Consider the following 27,728-nt stretch of genomic DNA (forward strand, 5'->3'; position numbering starts at 1 on the left):
GCAAAGCAGCAAACTAAGTAAATATCCAGTCATAAAATATTAATCTAATCCTTTTAAACTAATGTATTTCTTGCAGACATCTTTCACAAAAGAATATGTCCATCCCTTTAGAGAGATAAATTAGCATTATTTATAGGCCAGTTCACCCTTAACTGGAACACCCTAAGCATAGCACTTATTCTTAATCTCCACAAATATTATGAAATATTATGTTGAGGCAGAGAGAAGGGGGGGGGGTGTGGGAATCCTGAAACAAAATGTTTTCTGTGATCTATCTAAAGCGATTTATCTATCAGATCAAACCCTGATAAGTGTAATAGATCTCCTGAGAGACAGACGCATATTTTCATAGCTTCGGGTTGTTTTTGGCAGGAAAATGAGCTATATAATAAATAGTTGGTGAGTAATGCAATTATTTGCAGTTGTGCTGAGTCTTCAAGCCTGGGCCAATATTGGTGAAACACTAGTTCAAAGTCAAGTACTGTATGACTTGGCTCAAGATCATCTGTGGGATTCAACATGCCTTCTGGAAAGAGTTAGCCTTCTCTTTCTGGGGTTAAAACAAAATCAGCTGCAAAACTCCCTTCCTCAGCAGATGTTATAAAACACAGTTTTGCAAAGCAGAATGTGTCATGTACAGAGAGTTTCCAGAAGAGACCAAGTTCTGTATCTTTTGTTTAAGGCATTTTAAGGCAGAAATCCTCAAATGAACATGTGTGAGACACTCATTTGTCAGTTTCCTCTTATTCCTCAACATGGCAATCACCATCAATTTATGTAAGGTAAAAGCGGGCTTCCCTTTTTCTTTTTTGGAGAGCCTGTTGAACTCTAAAGTTAAGTCAAAGAGCACAAATATTGTGACATCTGGAGTGCTACATAGGGAAAATGCTCATTTGCATTACAAGTGCCTCTTCCATGAACAATAACCAGGAACACATTTGCATAAACAGCACAGAGTGGTGTAATTTAAGCCTTACCTTTGTAAAGGCTCTTAGAATGGGAATGGATAAAAAAACCAAACGACCAAAAGGACCTAAAAAATTCAGATTAGGATGAAAACTCTGTGTTGTGTTAGCAAATTAGAGTGATATTGGTGCTACCCAGAGATATGCATGCGTAGCAGTGGACTTTTCATTCATGTCTAATTGCCTAAGCATTAATAGGACTAGCAGCTACCATTTGTTTCGGAAAGGTGAGGAAAGGGGGAATGGTTTGCAAAGGTAATCACTGCTGCAGCTATTGGCAGACATGACTTAATACATTTTGTTCTGCACACACAGTTACCAGTTCAGTGCCAAATTCTGTATACATGATCCCTGTACCAGAAACCATGTGAACAGAATCCTTTTGCCAATGCAGGTCCTAATCCAGCATAGGCTGCATATCCAAAATCCTGTTGCAAGTCATAAATGTCTCTTGCTTGCTGGATCAACTCAAAGAGTGGTTAGCATTTTAGAAACAATCTACAGTGAAACATGTCAAAGGAATGCTCCCACCTCGTAAAAAGAATTAACAGCAACTATAAATTCTGAATGACAAAGGAAGGGTGACTAAAATGAGCTGAAGCTAAAACAAAGGCAAAATATCACAGTGCTTTTAAAAGTCTAATATGAGTCAGTTTGTTGACAACTGATAAACACCAATTTCAAAGAAGGAACTTAATTTGAAGTTATTTATTTAATCCATTAATTTAAGCAGGACCACCAGGTGTGCATGGTGTTTTATAGAGTACAACAGAGACAGATCCCAGCCTCACGACCGCCTAAATGAAACAGGAAAGCTGTTCAATGCATACATTTTTGAAAACAGTATTACTCTCTCTCCTGTATATGGAATAGAATAATTTTTTTGTGGGGAAGGCCCAGTATTTTGGAAGCTTCAATTATGATTTGCTTTTTAATTTATCTTTTTACAATATTCAGGGACAGGGTAGCAAAGAGTTATTAAAGCAGAGGAGCTAATTAAATGCCTTCCAGCAGCATATAATGAGTAAATGAAAAGCCTGGACATGCCTAGATTTAAATCTTTCCAAGTGCCCTCCCTCCCTCCCCATGCTGAGTCACTGACTTAACTATGTAGCCCAGAGCAAACCACACTCATTGTTTCTCTCCTTTCTGTGCGCCCCCTCCTTCCTTCCTTCCTTCCTTTAATCATCCTATTATTGTGTGGCCTCATGTAATGTTCATAAAACACAGACCCAGCACGTATTATTTCAAATTCTGAAAGTCAAGGCTGATGTTAAAATAATTAGTTTCAAAAGCTTTGCACCCAGCATGTGTGGGCACAGAGACCATCACATTTCTCCCAGTGCTAATGTATTTGGGTTACCTGGGTGAGACGAGAGAAGCGTTCAGGGACCTAAGCCGGCCATCACTTCTCATTGTGGCAAGAATCTAAGCTAAACAATGCTTTCCACCTAACACTGTGCAGGAAGAGATGTAATTGCAAGGTTAGATTTCCAGCAGCCTGAACAGAAACACTCAATTAAGTGCAGGATTTTATGTTTGCTGCATAGCAGGATAGTGATAGGGGCATCCACAGTGCATTTGGAAATGTGGTGAGGCAATAGTGCAATGTAAAAAAAGATTTGACTTAAATCAGCTTCAAAGGGATCCAATTCAATCTAATATAGGTCAAGGCAGACTCTAAAACCTAGTACTCATCTCCCAACCTCCAATTTAGAAGTCTGCCACATCACTGACTTTGATTAGAAAACTAGCACAGCCAGAAGTATGCTGGGGTAGAATCTTTTCCCCTTATGTGCTAGTTATTTTACTTGCAGGAAGTACAAGGAAGAAATACAGTTTATTTATCACAATGGGATTCTGCAGCTTCATTTGGTTGCATGTGGAGATCAGAATCAAGTAAGGTACATTTGTGAATGGGAACTATCTTCAACAATTTAAAAGCCAAACTAGGTGCAACTTTCAATTCCTTTTGGTGCCTATGGAGACTTCCTCTGAAACACAAATACCGTAGTTTTTGCTCTATAAGACTCACCTTTTCCCTCCTAAAAAGTAAGGGGAAATGTGTGTGTGTCTTATGGAGCGAATGCAGGCTGCACAGAAGCAATCCCAGAAGCCAGAACAGCAAGAGGGATTGCTGCTTTTGCTGCACAGCGATCCCTCTTGCTGTTCTGGCTTCTGAGATTCAGAATATTTTTTTTCTTGTTTTCCTCCTCCAAAAACTAGGTGCGTCTTATGGTCTGGTGCGTCTTAGAAAGTGGAAAATACAGTAACTCCCAGGAACATGGGCCGGGAAAGCACTGCAACGCGCCCCCCAATATTAATGTTTCCAGTTTGGTTGTAAGAAGTTCATACTTTACTGTGGATGCTTGTGAAGAAAACTGAAATTGGGTCCGCTCCTGAAATAATTGAAGTAAAACTGATGTGAGGAATTAAAAGTGGCTTTAATTTTTATTGGCCTTACAGCTTGAAAGTTTACAGGAAATTCATAAACAAGAATACAAGAGAGCAGAACTCTATAAATCTTATTTTTCTTAAAGAATAATATTGATTCCTCAACACCCCCACTCCCAAAAAGAATTCATACACTGAGCTGACAGCGAATTGCAAAACATGTAGCAGCAGCAACCCTGGGAAATGCCTGAACTAAATGGCAGCAATCTATTAGCAGAAGTCCTGCCAAAACTCAGACAGCCCTTACTATATTAAGTCAGGAATGCTTATTTTATTCCTTTAAAAGATGCCAAGAAAAACAATATACTTTCCAAAGTCAGTATATTCACAAGCCTGCAATGCATTCACACGGTCTAACAGATCAGACCAGCGAAGAAATCCTATACAAAAAAGTAAGATTACTTTACACTGTGTTGCCAAAGTATGACTCACTGAATGAAACATTGATTTGCACCCTCAAACGTGTAAGGGAAATAAGTATCAATTATTTTTTAATAGAAGCAGAAGAGGTGACACACAGCATCAGCAGGATATCAAATCCATTATGTGATATTGAGAACAAATTTATGGATGAAAGTGGTAAGCAAATCTCAAGGAGATGAAAGGACAGTAGTGAAGAGGAAAAGAGGAATGTGGTGCACACATGCAAGATGACAAATTCACAAAGACAGCAGACGTATGGGCACCTTGCGATGCAGAGACCTGGGAAATATGGTATTTCTATTTCACAGCTAAAAAAGAATGTACAAAATTTGGGGGCATCTTATACACGAGGGCCATCTCCCTCCATCGGAGTCCCCCAAAATAAGGGTCTTATACATGGGGGCATCTTATAGACGGAAAAATACGGTGTGTGTGTGTGTGTACACACACACACACACACACAAAATCACTGGGATTCTTCGTCCGGTGTTCCGGTGATGTGGGGAGCTATTTAATGCCTAACAGAGTCTGCATAATTTTTAAAATTCTGTAACTGGAACCATCTTACTGAGCCAGTGCTATGAAGAGGATGCAATGGATTTCATACAAGGATTTACATTCCTGTTTTCAATAAACTGGAAAGTGAGGGTGACGCGTGCAAGAAATCACACCTACCAGCTGCTCCTGAACAACTAGGAAAATGTACAACTTATATCCCTTTTCATTTTAGTGAAGCAAATGGGGCAAGAAGAAAATTCAAGAGACAGGCGAGCAGATGTGTCAAGCAGATTTAGTGGCAGCCAAAGACAGATGACACAAGTGAATGTCAGGCCAGGGCCAAGAGTTGAGTTGCTTCCCTTTATTTAAGGCCCATGTGAAGGACCTTTGTCCTGCCAGAAATTGTTGAACTAGAACTCCCATTTGCTATAGGCCATGCTTGCTGGGGCTGATGGGAGTTGCAGTTTAGCAAAATTTGGCAGGTCACAACTGAATTACAGTTACCTCAGTCATTTGAGGGTCGCTCTCTAAGGGAGCAGGAACAATTTTTTGGACACCATGCCAATTGGACAAAGAAGTGCATGGTCTTCACCTTCCCTTGAGTGATCTTTTGAGTAGTTAGTGGGGTAATTACTGGATTTTCATTGCATGCTTTATTATATTAGTCAAACTCCTGTCTTGGTAATTAAGGGGAAGGAATGGACAGCCAGACCGGTCATCAGGTGCAAAGAGTCACGACTCAGGCCCTCACCCCCAATAATTTAGCTAGTCCTAGTAACTTTTGTTGTTGCTGCTGTATACAGTAAAAGTTGTGACAATAGCTTAATCCAGTATCAGTGTCTGCCTCATTACTGTTGCCACAATCAACCCTTTTGAGTCTTTGGAGGCCTGGTGCTCTAAAATAAGTTGCAGGCTTTCTCTGATCCCAACCAAACCCAACCCAGGTGATGAACTTGATTCGAGGGCACCAACACTGCTTGAGGCCTACCTGCTTCAGCAGTAGGAAGTGAAGGCGAACTTTTGCCCTCCTGATTTCTCTCTCACCCACTGCTTTCCCTTCTATTTGTCTGACCCATTCATGTGGTTTCTCTTCCCCTCTGTAGCACTGCAGTTACTGTATTTGTGTGGCCAGAGGGGGGTTTGGCTATTTTTCTGTGTACACAGCCTGTGTGGAAAGCAGCAAAGCAAGCTGTGTGTGTTTATGTTAATGGCCAACAGTTCTGGAAAACAAACTGGTTGCGTTTCAGAGGTACCTCTTACAAAACATGTGGAAGTGATCTTGACCCTAAAACGTATAACTGGACCTCAAAATGTTTCTTCTCATAAGTTTACCTCTTGGTGGTTTTAAGTGATCTAATGGAGGCAGATTTCTTTAAAACAAAAACAAAAAAGGCTCTAAAAGCTGTTTCACATGCTCAGATGGTAATTTTTCTATTAGTAAATTGTGGCAAAAGTCACTAGCTATTTTCAAAACACATCAGAAGACTAAGACCTCCCTAAAAGCAAACCTCAAACAGTGAAATGGCAAAAAAGACTGCCAGGTAGGGAGCTAATTAGGTCTCCTGGCACAGAAGCATATGCGCTATTCTCCACCAACCTGATGTCCTCCACATGTTTTGGGCTACAGCTCCTTTCATCTCTGGCCATACTGACTCTGGCGGATGGAAATTGTACACCAAAATATCTGGAGGGTACAGGTTGAGGAAAGCTGATTCTACACCATATTGCAGCAGACACTAGATCATGTCACACACAATCATTTTTGCAAATTAATAGACAAACCATCCTCCTTTCAGTAACCAGGCCTCCTTACTTCAAAGGTTAGTTCAGAACACTTTGAGTTAATAAGAAACATTATATGATTTATGGTTGCTTTCAGACATCACAAGAAACTATAGTTATTAAGGGAATGAGCCTAGACAAGTTTTGGACTCATGCACTCTCCTTTGATGAAACTACAAGATGTGAACCAAAATGTTCACTTCTGTTTTGAACCCTAAACTGTGGTTAATGTTAGCTATGGTTATTGAAACAAGCCAGCTTCATAAATACAAAGTTAATTTGTTTCAGTAAACCACAGTTAAGGTTAAGCACAGTTTGTTCAAACATAAATGGTGCTTAGTGAAAAATGGGACCATTGCTTCTGATCTTGCAACTGTGCTGAAGAGGGAAGTATATGAGTCCTGATGTTCACACAGGTTCATTCCCATACTTATGAACTAGAATTTATCACTAAGTCTGAATGCACCTATTGTCCCAGTATCAATCTAGTTAGCTGCATTTTCAAAGTGGGTGAGATTATTCATCTACAACAGATAAGGGGAACTTGTGACTCTCTAGATCAGGCATGGCCAAACTCGGCCCTCCAGATGTTTTGAGGCTACAATTCCCATCATCCCTGACCACTGGCCCTGTTAGCTAGGGATGATGATGTTGGTCTTTGACTCTCATCAGTTGGCAAGGCCAAAAGACAAATACGATGGTAGTTTTAGTTCAGCAATATCTGGAATGCCACAGATTCCCTACCACTGGTCTAATAGAGACTTCATAAGCACTGGAAATGAACATGATTGTTTGCTCAGTTGGATTTCTTCTTCAAATCAGAGAAGTCAAAAATAAGCAGTGTCCACCAGTATTCTCTCTATGACCCTTGAGAGTAATTTTAGAGCTCTGCACATTTCTGGCAACTTCTAAATAGGAAAGAGATGCATTTCCTGCATTCATCCCAATTACCAGGACTGTGTTATTCAGACAACTAATTGGTAAGACGTTCAGGAACTTGTTTTGGAGCTAAGAGAGGCAACATTTCTAAGTCCAAGTTGCCGTGTTTTGTATAGTCAAGCTGCCCAAGTGATTAATAAAATGTCTAGGGAGAACCTCTCACTGTTCAGGAAAGGGGAAGGGTGATCTATGAGGACTTATTGGCTTCTAAGGTGAACACTCCAACTCTATGCTTTCTTCTATGGAAACTTCCATGTGGGAGGTCTGTTCAGTTCCATTTGTTTTGGCTTTCAACCAGTCATCATGTAATCACAATGTGTGACCTGCATTCATGATAGGGGTTGTTTTTTTTTGTTTTTTTTGGTCCTGTTTATTTTTGCTAAAGGAACAGAAAAACTTTATTAACCCTTTGGTTATAGTTCCATTAAGTCCTATTTGCACTGCTTGTTAGAATATGTGTTTGGTTTGTGTGTGTGTTTGTGAGAGAGAGAGAGAGAGAGAGAGAGAGAGAGAGACAGACAGACAGACAGACAGACAGACAGACAGACAGAGAGACCGACTTATTTGGTCAGAGAGAATCAAAAAATGATTTGAAGCTAGATGGACCAGTTGACTAACTCACTACAAGCCAACTAATGGTTTCACTTTCACAGCTCCCTTTCTTTTCTTGGGCTTCCCTTGTGTTAGTTTTCCAGAAATAAATTTTTACTTCCCTCCCTAGAGAACATAGTTAATAAAGAACCTTCACTCTTCAATATGTCTTCAAATTATCCCATATTACTATGTATCTCCATTTGGTCAGCACAACCTTATGGAAACTGAAGGGGGACATCCCAACAGATCTGTTTCTCATTTGTGCTAAATTCTTTTCCATGGAAAAATGGGTTAGTGAGTGCAAACCAGTTCATTCTACTGGTGCCTGTAACTCAATATTTTATTTAATTTCTTTTCCTGTTTAGAAAAGCAGTCTGTCCTAAGGCAGAAGTCCATCACTTAAAGGAAAATTGCATGCTTGGGAATGAAAGAACACAGCAGTTTTAGAAATGTCAGTGGTGTGGAATCTTTAGAGTAAGTTGCCTTGTGCTTTTTTTTTTACCGCAGACATTCCATATCCCATGACAGAATTTAGTACTCATATTTGCATTATCTGGCCAAAGGAGGAAATATTCCCTTCTGCTTCAGAAATACAGTTAAAAGAATCATACAGTCAACAATCATTTTTAAATGCATTAAATATTACTATCAAATTAAATGATAAATAAGCCCATGTGCTATACAAATTAAGCATTTATTTATTTATTTATTTATTTATTTAAAGTGTAAGTGGCAAAATAGCAGGGAAGTGACTGCAGGTAAGTTTTTACCTTGTTAGTCAATTGTCTAATGCTTATACTTAGAAGGGCACTTGTCTAACATCCCCAGTAAGAATCTTTGTTAAACATATTCCCCTTAGTAGGAATAAACTAATTGAACTAATTAACTGAAGAATGCAGCATATAGTGAACAAAATGAAGTTTAATAGGCTGCATGTAATGCAGAGAAGCTGAAATGTTCTCAGAAAGCCATATAAAATTACTTGTTTTGAAACTACGTAGATTTTAGTTATGTGTGATGTGACTACATACAACTTCCTAGCATGCAGTCCTAAAGTCCTGGGGCCACAAGGTTTTGTGAATCTGCTTCTCTGTGGAAGGAGCATCCTTGTTGCAGTTGCAGAAACCTCCACAGCTATCCCTCCTCCTCTGGTTCTTTGGAGGATGTGTTTTGGCACAGATTAGCGCAGGGGTCAGCAAACTGTTTCAACAGGATCTTGTGGGGAGCCAGACTATATTTTTTTGGGGGGGGGATGAACGAATTCCTATGCCCCACAAATAACCCAGAGATGCATTTTAAATAAAAGTACACATTCTACTCAAGTAAAAACACCAGGCAGGCCCCACAAATAACCCAGAGATGCATTTTAAATAAAAGGACACATTCTACTCATGTAAAAACACGCTGATTCCCAGACCGTCTGTGGGCCAGATTGAGAAGGCGATTGGACCGGATCTGGGCCTTAGTTTGCCTACCCATGGATTAGGGGGTTGGGGAGTACACAGTCCCTAAGGCCAATAAACTTAACTTTCTTTCCATTGAGACCAAAGCTTTTTTACAAATAAGAATAAAAAAGCATGGAAAGTTGGTAGAAATGCTGATCTTCCACCTTCTGCTCTGCCAGTGCTAAATCCATTATTATTATTATTATTATTATTATTATTATTATTATTATTATTATTATTAGAATTTATATACCGCCCTATACCCAGAGGTCTCAGGGCGGTTCACAGAATAAATCTAGCAGGGCTTTGGCTTTGGAAGAGTCTCTGCTTCAGATTTTCCTTCCTCTGCCCCCTTTGGATTGCCCTGCCTCTTTGCATTAGCTAAAATACTGTAACTGAACAGCATTTCACAGGAGCATTTCATCCTTTCCAGAAACAATACATAAAATAATCCAGGAAATAATGCTTAAAAGGAAATTGCTGGACTCAGCTACTGTATATGTCCATCTGCTTACTTCCTCTGTTAATCCTTGCCAAAACTCCAACTTGCAACAGTATCCACCATTGTAAACTAAGGAAGATCCACCCATTGTATTCTCTATATAGATATAACATGTTCTCAACTCCTCCTTCCCAAACCTCTGGGGAAATGTAAACTAAAAAATATTTATTTCACTCCTTCTGCTAACTCTCCATTGCACTGAATCAGCATTCCAGATCCCTAAAAAGTTGTGGGAGGATAATCCCTATTACCTATGCTGATCACGGCTATCTGAAATGAGCTAATATTTTTAAATATGTGTACAGCTCTTTATCGTAGATATATGCCCCGACACTGCCTGTTCTACAGGCATAAAAATCCTTAATAATACATAAAAAGAGCAAAGATGGCATCCCAAACACTCTGTACATCACTTCAAAGCTATGCTTCCCCCCATGAGGTTCTCTTTGCATATTTAAGTAAAACATTTATGCAGCACAGGTAAAAAAAAAGAAGGCATCCAGGCAGTAGGATGGAGCCACGTGATAATGACTGCTGGATCAATAGCCCCAATAGGGTTTGAAATACTGAATAAAGTATTGTGTGTGTTTTAATTTTCCCAGAGCACTTAGCAATGGAAAACGAAACAGCATTTGTCCCTTTAAATATGCCAAATTGTATAACACAACACACACACACAAACACACACCTGCAGTGCATTAAAGGGAGGTTTTGAAATAGCATGAATACAGTGGCAAAGCAAGCTCACCACATGAAAACCAGAGTGCACTCTAGGGCATAAACAAACATTATTCTTGCTACGTTTTCGGACAGAAATCAAACACATGCCAGGAGATGTTTTCCAAAGAACTTGAGTTATGTCTTAATTGTGCTTTCCCCTTCCAAGGCCGCAGTACTGAATTAGGGCACATCTGCACAGTAACAGCCGGTGCTCCCAGCTGGACTCTGTAGCGCTCATGAACAGGAGGAAGCATCGCCCTGGAAAAGGCAAGTACCTTTTGCCCCAGGGTGACCCCATGTTAAGAAGGCAGCCATGCAGAATTAACAGCCTGTTTTGACGCCGCAAAAATAATTTGCCAGCCATACTGACAGTGCGTTAGAAGCGCTTCTTTGTATGTGGGCTTGAAGAGTGCGTGGTAGGAGTATATTCAGATTCATACACAATAAAAGGTCCAGCCGTGGCATTAGGCCAGCCCACCGCATGCCGTTGAACTGCATCACTCATCGTCTCATCAGCCCTAGATAGCATCTCAGCATTCTTTATTCAGAGCACTGCATGTCAAAGGGTAGCAGACTTTGGAAGTACATATTGAAAATGCATGAGCCCTTTTCTGGTGGGCTGCACATATGTTCACAGGAGTGGGGATTAGCTCACTAACCTTTGCCCCTTTGTCTGCTCTCTGCAACTTGGAAGCTAGAGTGAGGACTCGGTACATTATTTAGAACATAACACCGGTCTTGAAAGATCTACCTTGGCCCACAGTACGTTTCTGAGCACAATTCAAAGTGTTGGTGCTGACCTTTAAAGCCCTAAATGACCTCGGTCCTGTATACCTGAAGGAGCGTCTCCATCCCCATTGTTCTGCCCGGACACGGAGTTCCAGCTCCGAGGGCCTTCTGGTGGTTCCCTCACTGTGAGAAGCCAAGTTACAGAGAACCAGGCAGAGGGCCTTCTCTGTAGTGGCGGCCTCCCTGTGGAACGCCCTCCCACCAGATGTCAAAGAGAAGAACAACTACCAGACTTTTAGAAGACATCTGAAGGCAGCCCTGTTTAGGGAAGCTTTTAATATTTAACAGACCACTGTAGTTTAATATTTTGTTGGAAGCTGCCCAGAGTGGCTGGGGAAACCCAGCCAGATGGGCGGGGTATAAATATTATTATTATTGTTGTTGTTGTTGTTGTTGTTGTTGTTGTTGTTGTTGTTGTTCCTGCTTCAAACTTTGCCCCCCTAACCTGTGGTGGGCAGCCGGCATGGTGACATGGGGGCAGAGCTTAGCATGCTCATTCCTATTCTGCTCATGTGCAGCTTTTGCACACAAGCAGCAGGTCCAAGCACAGCTGTAGAAACACGTGACTGTATGGCAATACTGAATCAATGTTAACTGTGTGTATTTCTATCACAGCCAATCACTGCCTCTCTTTCTAGATGGGTAATAATAGGTAATGGTGCAGCAATAAATCTCCTAGCACACTTGCAAAGCTAATCAGGGTCCAGAATGGGTTCAAATTGGTTGGGGACTGCTTGCTGAGATTCCTGCATTGCACGGGGTTGGACTAGATGACCCTCAGGGTCCCTTCCAACTTTACAATTCTATGATTCAAATAACTGGTTCTGGCATTTATATCAGCTCCTCATACTATGGCTAAGTTGCTCTTACATGCTTGCAGAATCACATAAAATGGCGATTTTTAAAAAAAATGCAGCACTTTATTTTTTAGTCTTGCTGAACAACTTTGCCAGTTTGCAGCCCTAAAAAGTTTTAGACCCTTTTGATGATTGATACTGCATCACTCTCACAGGAAGTGAATTTTAAAATGACTACAAATCAAAATGTATTGAATCTGTTGCTATACTGACATCCTAAGTATCTTGATATGGTTGAAGGTTTTATTTAAACTTGATTCAACTATATATTTGGCATGTAAATATATTCATACTTCTTTACAAGCCCATCGTTTGCTATAAATCTAGTTTTTCCATGTAAGAATATAGCAATATCAATCAAATAGCAGATGCATAAATAATCCCTTGCTCATAATTGACTTACCGTAGTGTCTATTTTTATTAGTGCAATATCTGCTTTCTCGTCAATATCTTTAATTTTAGCTTCACGTGTTTCACCATTCTTCAGTTCCACTTTCACTCTGTTCTTGTTGGTAACCACATGGGCATTTGTAACTATCAGTCCATCTTCGGAAACAATAAACCCTGAGCCACTGGCAACAGGAACTTCCCTCTTTGAAAAAGGCAGTCTAAAAGACATGGAATTTCAAGATCAAGAAGCAAAGCAGTTTCTGAAGATAGCAAAGACAATCTGCTTCTATAACCATTACACACTATTATGATACATTTGGTTTTATGATACCTTAGAATATGAGACATAAAGGAATTTCGCAACACATATATTAGTGCATTAAGTTTTTTTAGAAAGCTGGTCACTAAGAAACTAATGGTATGCTATACTATTCATACATTACACATAATGTTATATTCATAAACAACATTAAAATATAGCATCAGTGTTTTTCACAACAGCATACAAAACCCATAAAGTCGCCAGTTAAATAATAAAACTTGGATTTCTTGTTTACTTGCGAAACAATTCAATGTGAACCACAGCCGGTGCTATCTTTTCCACCACATCTGCAATAAAGTTGTATTTGTGCCGCAAACTATTCGGATCTTCTTGGCCTGAGGAATGAAAAATAAAACACTTGTCATAATTCATCAATGTCAGCAATAAAGAGTTGCAAAATACTCATATTAAAAACAGAGCTGATATCTTTTAAAAAATAGTCTAAGAGCTCACAACAAGACTGTTATTGAGATTATTTTTAATTAATAAAATTGTAAGGGTGGGAGGGGGAACTTTCTCCAATAAAAGCACTGGGTCTCATTATATTACAAAGAAGATTACTCAGTTTTAGCATCCCCATATTTATCAAATGAGTCACCACACCTCTGAGGCTGCCACAAGGCAGGGCATTTTCACATATAACCAAATCATAAACATCCTTACTTACATAGCAGAGCCATGCACAACTCTCGGTTACTCCAACAAAATATATATTTAACACACTGCTAAAATTATGTATAATTAGCTTCATGAGTTAACAAACGTTGGTTTGGCTTACTAGCCAGTCACTATTTGTGACAACAATGAGCCCTTCCGTTGGTCACTCTGGCATGCACAGAGGGCTTGAAAGAGATTAAGCATCCTCTCTCCTTTGTCCAGAGTATGAAGAAAGTAAGAAACAGTGGCACTCCCACTTGCTGTTTCCTACCTGCTTGCAAACTGCAGCACAAATGAGACCTCTGGGTAGAAATCTGCATTGTGCCAGGTGTCCTGCTAGGAACAGGGTTAGGTACACTCACCTCTAGGGAGTGGTTATTATGGGAATGAGCCATAATAACATTCTATGTTCACTTCAGTAAAACAACATTTACAGGACCCGGACATAAAACCACACATTAGCCAGACCTCCCAAGGGCCCTAACAATTGCATTTTATAACTCAAGCTCAATTCAATTAACTTTCCTGCCTCCCATCAGCTGCTACTGATGGCCCAGATCCTTCTGGCCACCACTCTTCATGATTCTGCTCTGTTTTACTTATAACTGACAGATGTGTCTCATTTCTAGGAATACTTCCACAATAGCCTGCCAAAATATTTAGCAATAGACTTTCCCTGGACCTAAATTATTGATCCAAAAACCAACAACAGTAATTTTTCTAGCTGGGGCATGAGCCATAATCCCATAAACTGACCCCCCCAAATGAAACACTTTAAGAAAAGACTACACAGGTATAAGGTGTCAGTGCTAGTTACAGGCTTCAGTTCATCAAAGTACTGTTGTGAGTTGAGGGGTAGGTTAGGCTGTATGAATCCCTTCTAATTCTTGGATCTAGCAAGGGTTAAAATCTAATGGTATATTCCATTGTTGAATTAGCCAGGCAAGGGCCAGGTATGGGTAGTTAGTCTGACAAAGGAAGTTGCTCTGTGCTAGAGGGGAAATGGGTGGGCCCCCTCCCCTGAGTACTGAGAAAGTCAATAGCCAAAGCTCTGTGTGAGAGCTGCTAGAAGCAGACAGAAGCCAGAGAGTGAGTGCCATGCTTGATCTCTGCTTGAATTCAAGGCTGTAACTATGGGAGAAACAAGACCTTCTGGGGATGTTAAAGCTGTGAGCATTAACCATTGTAGGTTCAGGTTGTATATATGTATAAATTAACCAGATATCATAAAGACACCATGGTCTCCACTGTCCCTCACTCCAAAGAAACTGAACCCTGAGTAAGTGCCTGGAACCCCTGGAATCCTGAACTGCTTGGAGATTGAGGTGGCATGCAACAGTGATGCTGTCCACCCTGCACCAGAACAATTAAGCCACCACATCCTAAAGGAAATACAGTTGCTTTCACAATTGTTTATAGAACTCTCATCTTGTATGTTGTTTTACATTTGCTGCAAAAGTTACATTTGCTGCAAAAAAGGAGAAAGTTACATTTGCTGCAAAAGTTACATTTGCTGCAAAAAAGGAGACAGAAACACTATTTATAATCAAATAGTGTTTCTTTCTGTCTTTTTTTCAGCAAACGGAATTTTAGCACAACATACAAGATGAGAGTTCTATAAACAATTATCCCTTTTTTAGATCTATCCAGTTTTTATCTATTTGCAACATGAATGTATGGCTCTTCAGAGTAAACATTCTCCTTGGAAGGAGAAGCAGAGCTGACTGCTGTGCTCCATGAAAATTCCTTTCCTGTCTTACTTTAAGAAATGGCAACTGCAGTGGAACAAAAACCATGGGATTTCTAAGTAACAGCAGGCAAGAGATACCTAGCTATGGTTAGAAATGAAACTATCCCTTATGGTGAAACTTATGGTGTCTTTGAAATACCTACAAAATATAAACACAGAGCATACTGGAATTTAAGGTGTGCCTATAACTGTGGATCTTGCAGTGATCCCCAAAGTTTGCAGTCACATCAATGTTACATTTCAGCAGTCAAGCTTTCTGTCTGTTTTTCTCCAAGTCCAAATTCAAATTCGAAACAGTAAAAAAAACTTTTTTAAAAAAATCTTTTCTATCATTCAGGCAGAATATTTAACCTGGACCACACATTGTAGATAGATGGTCTATTAAAAGAACACCTCCAAATCATCATATCAGACAGAAAATAAGTTGAAAGGAGCATCACAATGGTCAAATCTGTTCAGGACATTTGAAGGCTGTTTGAAACCATTGTAACAGAAACTCAGCTTTAACAGAAGGGCCAAACATGTTCATGAGGATACCAACATGGTTAACAATCAGATTCAAGAAAGCTGTAAAAAGTATGAAGGCATTATTCTAGACTCACAGAGTTGTTGAGTGGGAAGTGACCAAAAGGGTTACCTAGTCCAATCCCTGCAATGCAGGTATCCTTTGCCCAACGTGGGGCTTAAACATGTAATAATAATAATAATATTTATACCCCGCCCATCCCAGTTTAAAAACTAGGCTCAGGGCGGCTAACAGCAAATATAAAACATTGATTAAAATGTGACTTTAAAACAGCATAGAATACAACATAAATTGCAGCATCAATATCAATACAATTCAAAAATTCAGGGGTCATTTTTGGAAGAAGAAAAAAAACCCCAGTCAGTAGACACTGAATGATCACCAGGGCTAACTGGCCAAGTTGGTCCTACTAGGGCCAGCAAGGAGACCAGGGAAGAATTTAAATGTGGGGTCCCAGAAAGGGTTTCTTCATAGAAGAGGAAAGGGAAAAGGGAAAAGGGAATAGAGGATCAGGCTAATTCAAATTGAAGGCCAGGAAGAATAGCTCTGTCTTACAGGCCCTGCGGAAGGAGATCAAGTCCTGCAGGGCCCTAGTCTCGTGGGACAGAGCATTCCACCAGGTCGGAGCCATCAATGAAAAAGCCCTGGCCCTGGTGGAGGATAGTCTGGCTTCCTTAAGGCCCGGGACCTTTAAGCTATTATTATTCATGGACCTTAGGGTCCTCTGCGGGACATATCAGGAGAGGCGGTCTCGTAAGTACGATGGTCCATGGCCCTGAGATTAAGTCTCTCATGCTCTAAGTGTTACTATCAAATTAGAGGTGGGGGGAAGAGAGACAGGAAAAGATCATACACTCTGATAAAACAAATGTAAGTCAACAACAACAAAAATCTCAAAATGAATTTGAGGTGCATATGACTAAAGCAACAAAAAATTATTTCAGAAGCAAAACAAAAACCCAGACAAGTTGGACTGCTTGATAACAAATATGTACAGGGATTACTAGAGATTGAAGAGATGTGTAAAATGAACCACAAAGATGCAAAACATTTAGCTTCTTCTATAGGTTTATGGGTCTGAATTGATGGTGACTGTCCAGGAAAGAGCTCTTGGTCATGTTGAACAGCTTAATAACTTGTCAACTCTGAGTATGCATTGACAGTGAAAAAGGCAAGTTCCATGTTAGGGATTATTAGGAAAGAGGTGAAAATAAGACAGCTAAGATACATAATAATGCCACATTAGAATACTCTGTACAGTTCTACTGAACCCACCTCAAAGTGCATACCATAAAGCTGGAGAAGAGGGCAACCAGTAAGATCAGGATTTGGAGTATCCTTCCTCAGAGGAAAGGCTAATTCAACAGGTAATAAATGATTTATAAAATTATATCTGCCTGTGGATAAAGTGGTTGGGAAAAGGGGTTTGCCCTCCATCTGTCTTAATACTACATCTCAGGGTTATCTAGTGAAACTGATTAGCAGTATATTCAATAAAAGATAAAAAAAAGACTTTTTCAAACAACACATGCTTAACTTATGGAATTCTCTTCCAGAAGATAGAAATGGCAAGATGCTGGCTTAGACAACTTTAAGAGTTGTCTACCAACCTACCAACAGCTACGATCATGAATATTAAATAAAGGTGTGGAGCAGTGTATCTTGGGGTGGAGTGGGCAGGGCAGGGCTGCTGCTTTCATGCCTTGCTTCCAAGCTACCCGAGAAGCATCTGGCTATCCACTGTTAGAAACAGGATGCTGGGGCTAGATGTACCTTTGGTTAGATCCAGAAGGGCTTTTCTTGTGTATCTTACGTTATTCTTGCGCAAACCATTTGAGTTGTATAACACAATTTTGCAACAGATGTTGTGGGGGAGAGAAACTGATCTAATGGAAAACATCTTGCCTTCTACATACACAGATTGCTAGGACTTTCATAATGGAACTCTGTGAGCAGTTAAGAAACACATTCTCAAGTTCCTCGCTGAAAACAAATGAAAGGACCTCACAATTTTTCAAGCTATTTTCTCAGGGGACAGTGCTTTCCTCAGAGTGTCTCTCAGCATGGGAAAAGTTGTTTCTGTTGCACACCATTCTCCCAGTCCCCATCCTTGCTCTTTGTCAGTCTAGAATCATGGCAGGAAGAAGAGAGAAATAAAAAGTAGCAAATGAAAAGGAGCACAGTTTACCAGCTGTCCATAGCCATTCATCTTTTATAAAGTTTTTTTTTCCTTTTCATTTTAATCCACAGCATTTCTCTCCATCTGTTTTAGTGTTCCCAGACTAAAATTAAGCAGGACTCACCAAGTCTCAGCAATGATCTCATTGGATGTCTTGTGAGCAGTGAGATTGGGTCATCTTAGCTTGCCCTAGTTTAATTTGCAAGATCTTGCCAATGCACACCTTCAGTCTCTGTTACTGTTATGTACTGAAGTTCTCACCCTGGGCCAGCAGGAGGATACTGCAGATAGTTATGCAAATAAGGGATCGAAAGTGATGTTCAGTGATTGGATAGTTTTAGAAAATTGTTACAGTTACGTTGTACTGGAGCTCTATATAAGCAGGCTGACTAAACCCTTCAGTTCTGTTCTGAATAAACAAGAGCTGTTTGAAGAATCACTGTGTTGTCTGATATGTTCACCCCCAACTTAACAGTTACATATACATGCACACATTTCAGGTGAATCTTAAAGCTCTTTAGTGATGAAGAGATTTACCATGGCATTAGATTTCATGGACATTATGCTAATATTTTGCTAGAGACACTTTGCTAGAGTTGTTGTACTGAAGGCTATCCTTCAGAAACACCTCAAATTGTGGCAATGTGGGATGCACATAATAATAATTAATACTGATACAATATAACTTTTACAACAAAGTTGTAAGATTGGCCATTATTATCTCATACGTAAAATGGGAGAGGAGCCTGGGCTGACAAGAGAGTGGCTTGTCTAGCATGTTAATGACAAAGGCCACATTTGAACCAAAACCTACTGACTGATAGATCACCCACTTGGCCACTACCACAGCTCTTGATTTTGCACACTCACTGCCCAGCACATGGGTAAGAGCCTTTTAAGCATATTCCATCCTACACATAAGTTGAAAGTGGGTTGGAACTGCATGTGCACCAACAGGCCTTGAATAAGAGAAATGCAATGCTAAAAACACTCAACAGACCTAGCCACCAAAAGCACTCACTACTGCATTATTCAAAGTTAAATATTAACACTATAAGTCTTTATGTTCAGGTTTTGGTTTCCATCAACAGCAAGTTCCTTGTTCATCACACACACACACAAAAAATTGTAGAAAATAGATACATTTCTTTGCATGTGTTACAGATGGTGAGAACATCTAGGCTTCCCTCTTACTCCAGAGTACTTTTCCAGACACAAAGCAGAGTAAATTTGTTGTGCATAGGCCCCACTGAAGTCATTGGGACAAATTACGTCTTTAAGACTTAATTTAGTTCCCACTGAAACCAGTGAGTACTTAGTCTGGGTCTTAGCCATTGTGTCTGGTTTGTGGCAGGGATCCATAGAGGCCTTCCCTAGTGCCTGCAGGGTCTCCTCCCACTGCTGAAAATAGAAAGGAGGTGTGAAAAAACATTCTGCTGTAGCTAATAGAATAAGCTGTGGTATGTGCTAGGTTGTGGCATGTCTGTGGCATCCACAGCAGTTTGTTCAGTTAGCAAATGTGCCCGCAGGCCCAAAAAAGTTGGCAACCCTGGTTTATGGTGATGTGCATAGAGGGTCAATAGATTTCTGTGTGGCAACATGGATAGCTTCTGAAAAACAAAGTCCACAGCCCCATGGAAGAGATTCTGGTCTCCATAGACCTTAAAGAAAAAGTTTAAAAGACAATGAGAAAGAACAGCACTATAGGATCAGCGCCAGTTTGTTCATGAAGCCAGAGCATACCTCGTTTTCTGCACAGAAACCAAAGTTATGTATGACTTCAGTATGAAAGCAATGCCAAGGATTCCCCCCCACCCCCCAGAAAGGAAAAGCTAACATTGGCACTCCTTTTCTCTTTTAGTCCTTATTTTTTAACATATTACTCTTCATAATGGTTACATTTCAGATGCAAGTTCACAGTTTGGGTAAGGAAAGTAATTATAGTGTTTGGGAAAACAGGAGCAATTATTTAAATGCAACATAGGATGTTTCACCAGGATTAGAGAGAACTATAGGGAAAGCTGATTGGACATAATCATTCATGTTTCATATAATGTATGTACAGAAGCTGTTGAACAGTGTTACCAATCCATACAAAAATATATTTAAGCAATAAATCTATGGAAGTAATAGTCTGAATTCTCTGTGCATAATATAAGGAAAGTTCTCTGTAATAGATCTTGCAGAAGACACATGTTCACCCCAACCTTCTCCTAAGTAGCAGCAGCACTGTTAGTCAAGCTGTTTAACTTGGAGTTTTTTTAAGTTGTACTTGGAGAGCCTCAAACAGCTTACTTTTCCATGTGTAGAGAAGCTTGCTACAACACAAGGACCACTGCTCTTCAGGGAGCAGTGGTAAAACAGTGCTTTAAACTGAAATGGGCTGGAGAGACAAATAGGTCCTCGCTTTATTCTTATTCAGATTTCTTTACTGGTAGCTTTGCTAATTATTCTTATGCAAATTATATTTGGTTTGTGAATTTTCTTATGGTTATGCTGTTATTCGCACTGCATAGGCTTGATGATGATGATTCTAGTGATATTGTACTGCTTTGTTTACACTATACAGCAGGGATGCTAGGGTGCTAGGCTATGGCTCCAGGTGTTGCTGCACTACATCATTGACCATGGCATTGCTAGCTGGGTCTGAGGGGAGATGCAATTCAATGTCTGGAGGATCACAGATAGGCCATCCCTCTTGCAGAGCTTTGATGGATGTTCCTTTATGTTCTTATATGGTCCATTCACATATTTCTTTTTCTGTTTTCTATTGTATATCAATAAACCATTTAATAATTTTAGTTACAATCCCAAATCTGCAGTGCTTCTCCTTGGCTCTGCTTTATCTGCCAGGACATGTGAATTGAAACCAGATTGACAGGCACATAAGAAAACCTTATGTAACATTGTAACACACAAGAGGATGCACTCTTCATTATTTGTAAATAATAAGGCTGCTTAGTCCTGAACAACCACTACAGAAAATACTATTTGTGTCTGTTTCCATGAACACAGCCTTTATTTCTAATGTCTTGCTTAACATCTGCTGTATGAAAACAAAAGCTCTGGATAACTAATGAATGGGCACTTCTTTGACCTCTACATAGGATAAATTCATTCAATGTGAGTGGTTTGTTTGTTTGTTTGTTTGTTTGTAGCATTTTTGCTCTACTTCTCAGCCAAAAGAGACCCCCCTGAGCAGTTTGCAGATCAATAATAGTAATAAAAACAAGATAGACCCTGCTTTTAAATACATGGCACAAAACAAAATAGGGATGGGGTGGAAGGAGGAAAAATATGACAGCATAAAGCTATTTTAAGTGTGGCTAAAGTTTATTTTCTGGTGTGTCTCAGCAGAAAAACTCATTGCACTTCAAATGTGAAAATGTACATACTTTTTTCCTACACTACAATTTCATGTTGGAAATTGTAATGGATGAAACAGCTCTGAGTTAAGATTTGAACCGGGGATTCACAGTTCTTAGTCCAGTTCCTGGCTAGGCTAGTCCCTTTTAATTATTTTTTTAAATAAAAAATAAAGAATGCAGTCATGTTTGTTCCTTCATGCAGGAATAGCTTGGCTCTAAACAGGAAGTCTTTTCCCTGCTAAATTGTAAACCACAGTCAGTGGTGTATGAATCAGCTGAACATCTTCACAACTATAGTGGTAGCAGCTGCTACAAAACATTGGTAAGAAAAGCAGGAAAATAGAACTTTTCTTGGTAAAGAAAAGTGAGTGTACTGCTTAAAGTAGGTGTTGACAACTCGTGACTTAACGGTTCTATTCTTAGCTGCAATAGTCATGGTGAATAGTATTTAACCACAATTTCTCAACCCTAACTTTTGCAATGGTTATAATATTCCATCAAAGATGGCTGGCATGAAGTTTAATTAAAACTTGGCAAGCTGCAAAAGAAGCTACCCTTAAAAATACCAAATATTACCAGTGGGCTTCCTAACATGCATTTTGCATTTGCTCCATCAAAGCTGTCTGGAAGTTACATCAGTGGAAATATTTGAGAAGCATTTATTGATCTTCAAAATCAATGAGGAAGAAAGCTTTCTGACGAGACAGGAAGGGAAATAAACCAAGGAGAGCAGTGCCAAATGACTAAAATAACCCAGGAATGACAGATACTCAGTAGCTGATGAAAAATAGGGATCTGGGCATTTCTATAGCAAATGAACTCCAGCATTAAAGGGTCTACCTTACAAAGGTTCTGCTCAGGAGCCTCAGATACAATATATGGAACAATGCTGGAAATAATTTCTAAGAAGGCAAGATATGCAGTGGGGATAATGAAACAGACAGGACTAGGCTCATCACAGACCCTGTCTCAAATAGAGTAACTTAGGTGAAAAGTGAGAAAACTTGAAAAGTAATATAAGCTCCTGCAGACATAATTGGGTCCATCTTTAATGGTGTTTAAGGGATCACACAACAACCACAGGATTCCCCTTTATACCACTAATTCTACCCACTGGCATTATGCATCCTTAAGAGTTATTTGTTGCCATTAATGTTAGCCAGTTACCACTTGCTAGGTTTTTTCTCTTAAGCAGGATTCTGAACTTGCGTCAAACCTCAGTTAAAAGAAAGCTTAACTAAGAGCAAATCCTGATTAGCATTAGCCTTTGTTAATGTGGCAACTTAACCCTTAAACTGCGTACTGGGGATTCTCACTTAAGAGGGTGGAGTAATGAAGTGCACTGTTCTGCATCCTGTTCCACACCCTCACCAGTCAGGCTGTGGACCATCAGCACTGGCTCAACCTATTTCAATGCCTGTAGTGAGGACTCCCTTGGGTTGCCTGCATGAGCAACTCACATTAGGTAAAGGGACCCCTGACCATTAGGTCCAGTCGTGGATGACTCTGGGGTTATGTCAGCTTCCGGGTCATGTGGCCAGCATGACTAAGCTGCTTCTGGCGAACCAGATCAGCACACGGAAACACTGTTTACCTTACTGCCAGAGCGGTACCTATTTATCTATTTGCACTTCATGCTTTTGAACTGCTAGGTTGGCAGGAGCAGGGACCGAGCAATGGGAGCTCACTCCGTCACGGGGATTCGAACACCAACCTTCTGATTGGCAAGCCCTAGGCTCTGTGGTATAACCCACAGCACCACCCGTGTCCCTTAGCCAAGATTAAATATGTCTTAAAATATAAATTATGTTTTGTTAATAAAACTGAACTATCAGGATTTTAAGAGGATGCTAGTTCAGTTCAGATTTAACACCAAACCGTAGCTCAGCAGGACATGAACCAGCCTCACCCTCACATAGATACTCTTCTCCTTGTGCACTGTGAATCCAACTCTCTCCTGTATGTTGCCAAACCATGGTTTGCTTGGTTCACCTGTAATGGCAAACTATGGTTTGTAAGCAAGTGGTAAGGAAAGCAATCACAGCATGTGAGTTGAGGGGATGTGGGAGTTTGAGGCACATTCATATAGCACTAAAGTGTGGTCTGGTGGTTGGTCTGAACCAAGCCAATGTGACCAACTCTTTATCCATGACCTACTTTCTATCTATATTTACCTGCTTTGATTTGAAAGGTAAATTCTTACTCATTTTGCCAATTAAATTAATAACATAATAGATAAAACATGGGGCTTTCATAATTACCGGTACTTCTACTTTGATGGCCAGGAAACCATGCTGAAGGGAAATAAAATAGTCAAAGGAAAATGGGACTCAATGTGATAACAAAAATGTGCACCCACATTTGGGCTTTATGTAAATTTTTGACATTTAGCTTTTGGAAAACAGGATGCAGCTATTCCATTTAGTAGGATGTTCTAGTGAAAGAGAATGTTTGATGAGTGTTAATATTCAGTACACCAGAGATCATTGCTGTAGGCACAAAGAGCCAGCTGTCTCCATGAAATGTCTCAATAAATAAATACAAAATAGCCTACAAGACCAAAACAAAAAACCTAAAATACGAACAGACAGATGGAAAACACAGCTCCTACACAGCTCTGAAGCTTTGTAAATCTTAGTCAAATTTCAAAGCAAACTAAAATGAGTGCCTAGGAGTTTAATCATTTTATGTTTGTTTCACAACTAGCTACAAATTTATCTGGATACATGTTTGAAATCCAAGATCCCATTTACAACATCTTATTCCTGGAATTCAGCAAGCACATTGAAAGTCTACTTCCAGCCATGTGTTTCTCCTAAATCTGGCATAAGCAGCTTTTGGTAATAATTCAGCAACGTTTGTGTAACAGAAAGGATAATCATGTTTTCAATCAAAACAATGTTTTAAAAGTATGCACCTGAATTAATGAATTGTCCACTCACTCCCAAGGCTTGCTCTAAATTTAGAAATCAATATGAATGCATCCTCATCTGATATGTGCACAGGTAGAAAGTAGCAAGGCCAGAGTTGGCTTTAGCTTACTTGCTTCACTTTTTTCAATGGGATGCTGCACACATATACATGAGCCAGTTAGCATGTGCTGAAAGAGTTTATCAGTGTTTCGCTTTGTAATTTTTTTTTTGTTTTTCTTTGGCATGCCAGAACTTGGGGGGGGGGGGGGGAGAGTTCAGCCTAAGGGCCACATTGAGAGACAGAGAACTTCATACTACAATTAATCATCTAGACCAAGAATGGCCAACTACTGTGGTCTCAGAAGTTCACTCTATTCCCCATGCAGTAGTCCAAGGACTGGGAAAGTCAACCTCATAATAAAATTGGCACGATCTAGCAGCAAGCACTCTGCAGCTATGGTGCACGTACACACAAGGCTAAAGTACACAATATACTTTTCTTTGTGGCTTCCAGTTCTGCTCTGCCTTAATGGAGGCAGCCCCCATGACAGCGGGAGATCATTGGCGAAGGAAAAACAAGGATGATTCAGGGTAACAATCATCCTTGCACATTCCCTCCAGGGATGGGGAGAACGGCTTCACTCAGTTTGTCTCAGTACCTGGCTCTCGCTCGGGCATGGAATGTAGGGGGGGGCAGGGCAGGGGGGCACTGAATGTGAAAGCACTTCACTTGCCGAAAACCCTCCTATGCCACCATTAAGAAGCAGAGATTCTCCTGTTAATTAGATTTAAATTGGACTAAAGTACAGGCATGTGCTAGAAGAGATGAGATCAAAACTGCAGAACAAACCAATTGCAAGGACTTCAAGGTTTGAACTTGAGGTAAGACTTCGTTAGGTGAAAAAGATGGTGGGGGAGGGGAGGCTACTGTTTCTTTATTTAATGTTTTCTTCTCTACATTTATGATTCAGCAGCCCTCCTCTGAATGTTGGTTCAAATTATATTTGTACATGTGAGGATGGAATAAATTGGATTATAAATATGGAATATAACATCAAACAAAACTCTGTGTGTAAAAAAAAGGAAAAAAGGAGGGAAGCTCTATTTTGCAAAAGGTTTAGATGGAAACGTAGAGCTGGTTCTTCCCCATCCTTTATTATCTACAAAGTGAATCGAATAATGCTAAGAGGACTTGGAATTTAATTTAATTGGAAGTATATTTGCTCATATATCTTCAGCTGGAAGGAAGGATGAAAGAGAGAAAATGGCGACAACAGTTTATTTACTGGTATTTGAATGATTGGTATTAATAATTGTATTATAAATTTATATTGTTATAAACGAGGCTATTATTGGACTGTAATTGAAAATGGGTAAAAATTTATTACAAAAAAAAAAATACTTTACTTTGTTGTTGTTTGGTCGTGTCCGACTCTTCGTGAACCCATGGACCAGAGCACGCCAGGCACTTCTGTCTTCCACACTTTACTTTGTAGTTTACCCCAAAGTACAAGCCCTTCACACACACCCCAAAAAAGCCTCTATCAGCATGAAGTGCCCAATCTGGATTAGGTGACAATAGGGCTTTAACCATTTGTCCCCCACTATGGTCCTAATGGGGCCCATTGGCTTCCATGGTAACAATTTGCTTCAAATCTCCTGTTTTAATGAGAGCTTATTTCCTATGTCAATGGAAGGCAGAAGGGACATGACCCAGATTTGGATGATTGCAAATGGTTAAAACCTCCCTACTCCCCACCCTTTCCATGCTAGGGCCTCAATTCAGAAGAGTGGGTTCCATGGTAGCAATTTTGTTGTTGTTTGAGCAGAGGAACATGCATTCAAGAGCAATTATAAAATACATGGCATGAGTGGTTAGAGCCTTAGGCATAATGTGTTACATATAAATATGTTTATGTGTAGTTACAAATCCAAGAAAGGGAGATGTTACATTAACATGTGGAATCTTTGTATCTTACAACTTGCAAACATTTTTGATGGAGCAATTGGGTATTTAAAAAAAAAGTTGACCAATGGACCACCAGTCTATTGCAGGATGCTGAACAAAAACACACTTTCCTTGTCCAGCGGCCTCCTGAACCTCTCCTAAAGCAGGTCCGCACATAGAACCTGTTTCTACAGGCAGGTTACTATGGCTAGATTGGGACATCTAGATTGGGAGCAATTATGTTTCACTTTAGCACTGTATTAGCAAATAGTTATATTTTGCATTAGTAAAACGTCATTATAGCAAACATTCCCCCAGCACGGCAGGTTCAGGGCTGCAGCTTGTGTAGTTCATGGAGTCTGCCTCTCAACCGAGATACGCTCTGAAACTTCAGTAGCTTTTTCTGAACTCGCCTGAGCAAAAGTCAAGGCACTGGTTCTATCATACAAAATTTTGCTTGTATTAGATCCAACATATCTAGCATACCTCCTCCCTCATTTGCAATCTCCAGGAAAATGCTGTCTTGATTATTCCATCAGCAGACCAAGTTCATACAACGAGGGTATGTCTATAGCAATTCTTAGCATTCTTCCACTGGAGCCTTGCCATATCTCAAGCTGCATTCAGAAAACGACGACCTATTTTCAGGCAAGTGTTTTACAGCTACAACAAATCTGAATATGGAGTTTTAATTTTTTTTTAGTAGTCTTGTGTCTTATTAACATTTGTTTTTTCAAGTATCCGTAGTATTTTCAGACAGGCTGATTATTAAGCACGGGCAAGCAGACCAGCCACACAAAGAACACAACATGCCCCCCCCAAAAAAAAAACCCGTTTGAGGAACACAGTTCTCCCCACAAAACAGGTGCCTGGGCTATTCGGCTGGAGCTTCATCAGTCAGCAGAACAAATAGGGTGATGATGGTGGACCTTCTCCAGCCTGGAGGGTGAGGTTACATGCCAGTGGGTCAAACAAGAGGCAAAGGTGGGTGAGGCAATGGATCTGACAGGAGGCTTCATGCCAGCAATGCCAAAGCATTGGGTTTCTAAGCACGCATAACCCTCCATTAAGGCAAGCAAGAGCCATTGTCACAGGGCAAGGATACATTCCAGACAGGCAAAAGCACTTGAAGAGCAATAGCAGAGCACACAACATTCATATCTCTGCCTATGAAGCAGTGATTCGGTGGGGGCAAAGGAGCACTTCAATCTCTTGGTCCAATTAAGCACTTGCAAAAAAGGAGGGAATGGGGGGAGGAAAGAACTGTGCACTGCAACTCATTGCTATGCTTTTGAAAAAGGAGCAAACAATGCTAATCCTGGGAATTACATCGAAACTTATTTTAATTAAGAACCTCATTTTGTAAAAAGGGAAACAGTGTGCTCCCTGAGAAAGTGATATGAAATAAAATACCCAGAATTATACAATGGATTGTTTATTGAGGCCATTCAAGCATCCTTTATAAGTTGCTATAAAAAAGATCAAACCCAGTACCCAAAAGTTGCTTTTGCTGCATCAGGGATGAGACCTGCTTTTCCAGTCCCTCTCATTTGTTCCTACTAACATCCAGACAAAGCCCCAGCCTGAGGAAATGCAGGCATACACTGCTTCTCCAAAAAAACCCCTCCTTAGCTCATATTCATAGCACACACGTTACAGTAAAGGGGGGAAAGTAGTGGGGGGGGGGGAACAAAGAGATGTCTGAAAA

At 40.1% G+C, this 27,728-nt stretch overlaps 1 protein-coding gene across 1 annotated transcript in view; it reads right to left on the reverse strand.

Moving 5' to 3' along the window:
* Positions 1–27,728, reverse strand: part of HTRA1 (HtrA serine peptidase 1) — a 43,773-nt gene that overhangs the window by 8,615 nt on the left and 7,430 nt on the right. Inside the window, exons 2-3 of the mRNA XM_083740111.1 lie at positions 12,916–13,015; positions 12,372–12,576 (exon numbers count right to left, since the gene is read on the reverse strand). Coding sequence (XP_083596237.1) covers positions 12,372–12,576; positions 12,916–13,015 — 305 coding nt within the window. The remainder of the gene's footprint in view (positions 1–12,371; positions 12,577–12,915; positions 13,016–27,728) is intronic.

This window comes from Podarcis gaigeae (genome assembly GCF_964106915.1).
Source record: "Podarcis gaigeae genome assembly, chromosome: 5".
Classification (NCBI taxonomy): Eukaryota; Metazoa; Chordata; class Lepidosauria; order Squamata; family Lacertidae; genus Podarcis; species Podarcis gaigeae.